Source organism: Cariama cristata, unplaced genomic scaffold (assembly GCF_000690535.1).
Source record: "Cariama cristata isolate BGI_N322 unplaced genomic scaffold, ASM69053v1 scaffold41523, whole genome shotgun sequence".
NCBI lineage: Eukaryota > Metazoa > Chordata > Aves > Cariamiformes > Cariamidae > Cariama > Cariama cristata.
The window spans coordinates 1-2,097 of NW_009609716.1; the positions used below are offsets into that span (position 1 = coordinate 1).

General features: G+C 43.6%; 1 protein-coding gene across 1 annotated transcript; it reads left to right on the forward strand.

Moving 5' to 3' along the window:
• Positions 1–884: 884 nt before the first annotated feature.
• Positions 885–1,001, forward strand: LOC104154852 (cytochrome c oxidase subunit 7C, mitochondrial; the record flags this gene model as incomplete). The annotated part of the gene is made up of 1 exon (XM_009697609.1): positions 885–1,001. A coding segment is annotated over one exon (117 nt), but the record flags the coding sequence as incomplete, so codon positions are not given.
• Positions 1,002–2,097: the final 1,096 nt, after the last annotated feature.

Here is a 2,097-nt window from a genome sequence, read left to right on the forward strand (position 1 = left end):
CTGCGGCAGGCCTAGCTCAAGGGCGAGCACCGGCGCAGCTCCTGGATGAGGAACCGGGAGGAAATCGGGAGTTTGTTGAAGGGAGGCCGTAACGCTGTTGTTGAAGCCGTAGGGCGGGCCTGCCCTGGCTCACCGTAGGCGCCGGGTTGAGACGCAGACCCGGCCTGCCCCGGGCATGCTCAAGGTGAGCTCCTCGCTCGAAGAACCCCCGTGAAGGGTTTTGTACATAATCGGGTTCTTAGGTCCTTGCGAACTGGATGCCGTTGTGAGGAGCAGAGTAACTACTGTCCTCCTGCCGGGTCTGGAGCTGGTGTTGGGTGGGCTTTGAGGTCTCATGGCACTGCTGTTACGGCCACAGCAAAGCGAATTTTGGTGTAAACGACTTCAGTGTCCTTCCCTGCAACCTTCTGCTTCAGTGGTACAGATGATGAGCATTGCAGTAGGAGGGACAACAATGATACTGTAAACGCTTTCTGATGTACCTTGTGCTTAACATGTTCTCTGAAGTCCTGCATCTAAAACGTGAGGAAAATCTTGATAATGAAAATAATTAATTACCTGAACAGGTTGCGTACGGAGGCTGTGGGGTCTGTATCTTCAGGGGCATTTATACTCGGCTGGACGAGATCTTCAGCAAACTGGCCCTGCTTTGAATTGGGGGGACAGAATAGTGGACAAAATGACCTCCAGAGGTCACATCCAAGCTATTATTCTAATTACTGTGTTACTTTCCTTGAGAGGAAGGGAAATTGTTTTGAGACTGAATATTTATTTTGTCAGTTTGACTCCACCTGTTAGTGCTCTGAACTGCTCACCATTTTCAAATTGATGAGGAAGTAGTTACTGTATTGATTGCAAAATGAAAACTTATTTTTCTTTTCTAGAACCTTCCATTTTCTGTGGACAACAAATGGCGATTACTCGTGCTAATGTGTGGGTTCTTTGGAAGTGGATTTGTCGCCCCTTTCCTAATAGTCAGACACCAGCTTCTTAAGAAATGAAGAGAAGAGGCTGTAACTGTGCTAACTGGGTAACTGATTTTGTTAGATTTCATAGCATAGTGCAATCTGTGGTCAATACTGAACCTTAAAGAGTCTAACCTCATCTAAAGACATGATTACAATTTTCAGCTTTTCATTGTCCAGGTGCTTAGAGTTGTGGTCTACAGTTGCGTCTAAACTCAAATAATGAATAGGTTTAAGTTTGCTTCACAGAGCTACTGCACTGTCATTGTGATTTGTGAACTTTGACTCTCCAAAGGCCATGCTTCTCTGACTGCAGCTTCTTGGTAGTTTGCAGCTGGGCTGACAGGAGAGTGCCACAGATTTGGTTTGAATAACCCACACCATGTCTGTCTTCTTCTTTGAGGAAACATAAAGCTACGCTTCACGTAATCTGTAGGAATAACTGGCATGTGTGATGTGAACAAAACAGTCTGAGACACTGTGATACTGTAAACGCTTTCTGATGTGCCAGTTAAAACTTGGTGGAAAACAAGATTTCTTGAGTGTCAGTTAGCCATGTCAAAACAATCACAACATCTGCAAACGATGTTCCTGACCATTTACAGGATAAAGTCCACTTAAAATAAGGTCATTAATAGCAGAAATTATTTTAATTGATGCTTGCTGATGACACTAACAGACAGAGCAAGCCTCAGACATAGTTCAGATGGTACAAGCATGTCATTTCCAGTTGAAAGGCTGCTTCATCTGATCCCACTTTGGAAATATCTGGTATTGTCGACCGTATAATCTGAGGAACAATAAGTCTTTTTGAGGAGCTGGAATGGCCCAGGTAGTTCTTGGAAGGAAGTAACAATCCTCACCAGAATCTCATAATTGGAACAAATTGAAGTAATCTATGTAAGTCTTTTGCCAGTCTGGCGTTTTTGGCTCCCTAGAGTAAGAAGAAAAAAAATAAATCAGCGGACTTGTATTGAACTTGAGCTTAGATCTGTATGATTTCATGTAAGTCAGGGCCTCTGCTACAAAAGCATGTGGTGGATGAAGCAAAGCCCATCAAAATTCTAGTTAAAGCATATATTTGCAGCTTTTCTAGATTCAGAGGTAACACAGAGTGCTTAAATTTGTTAAT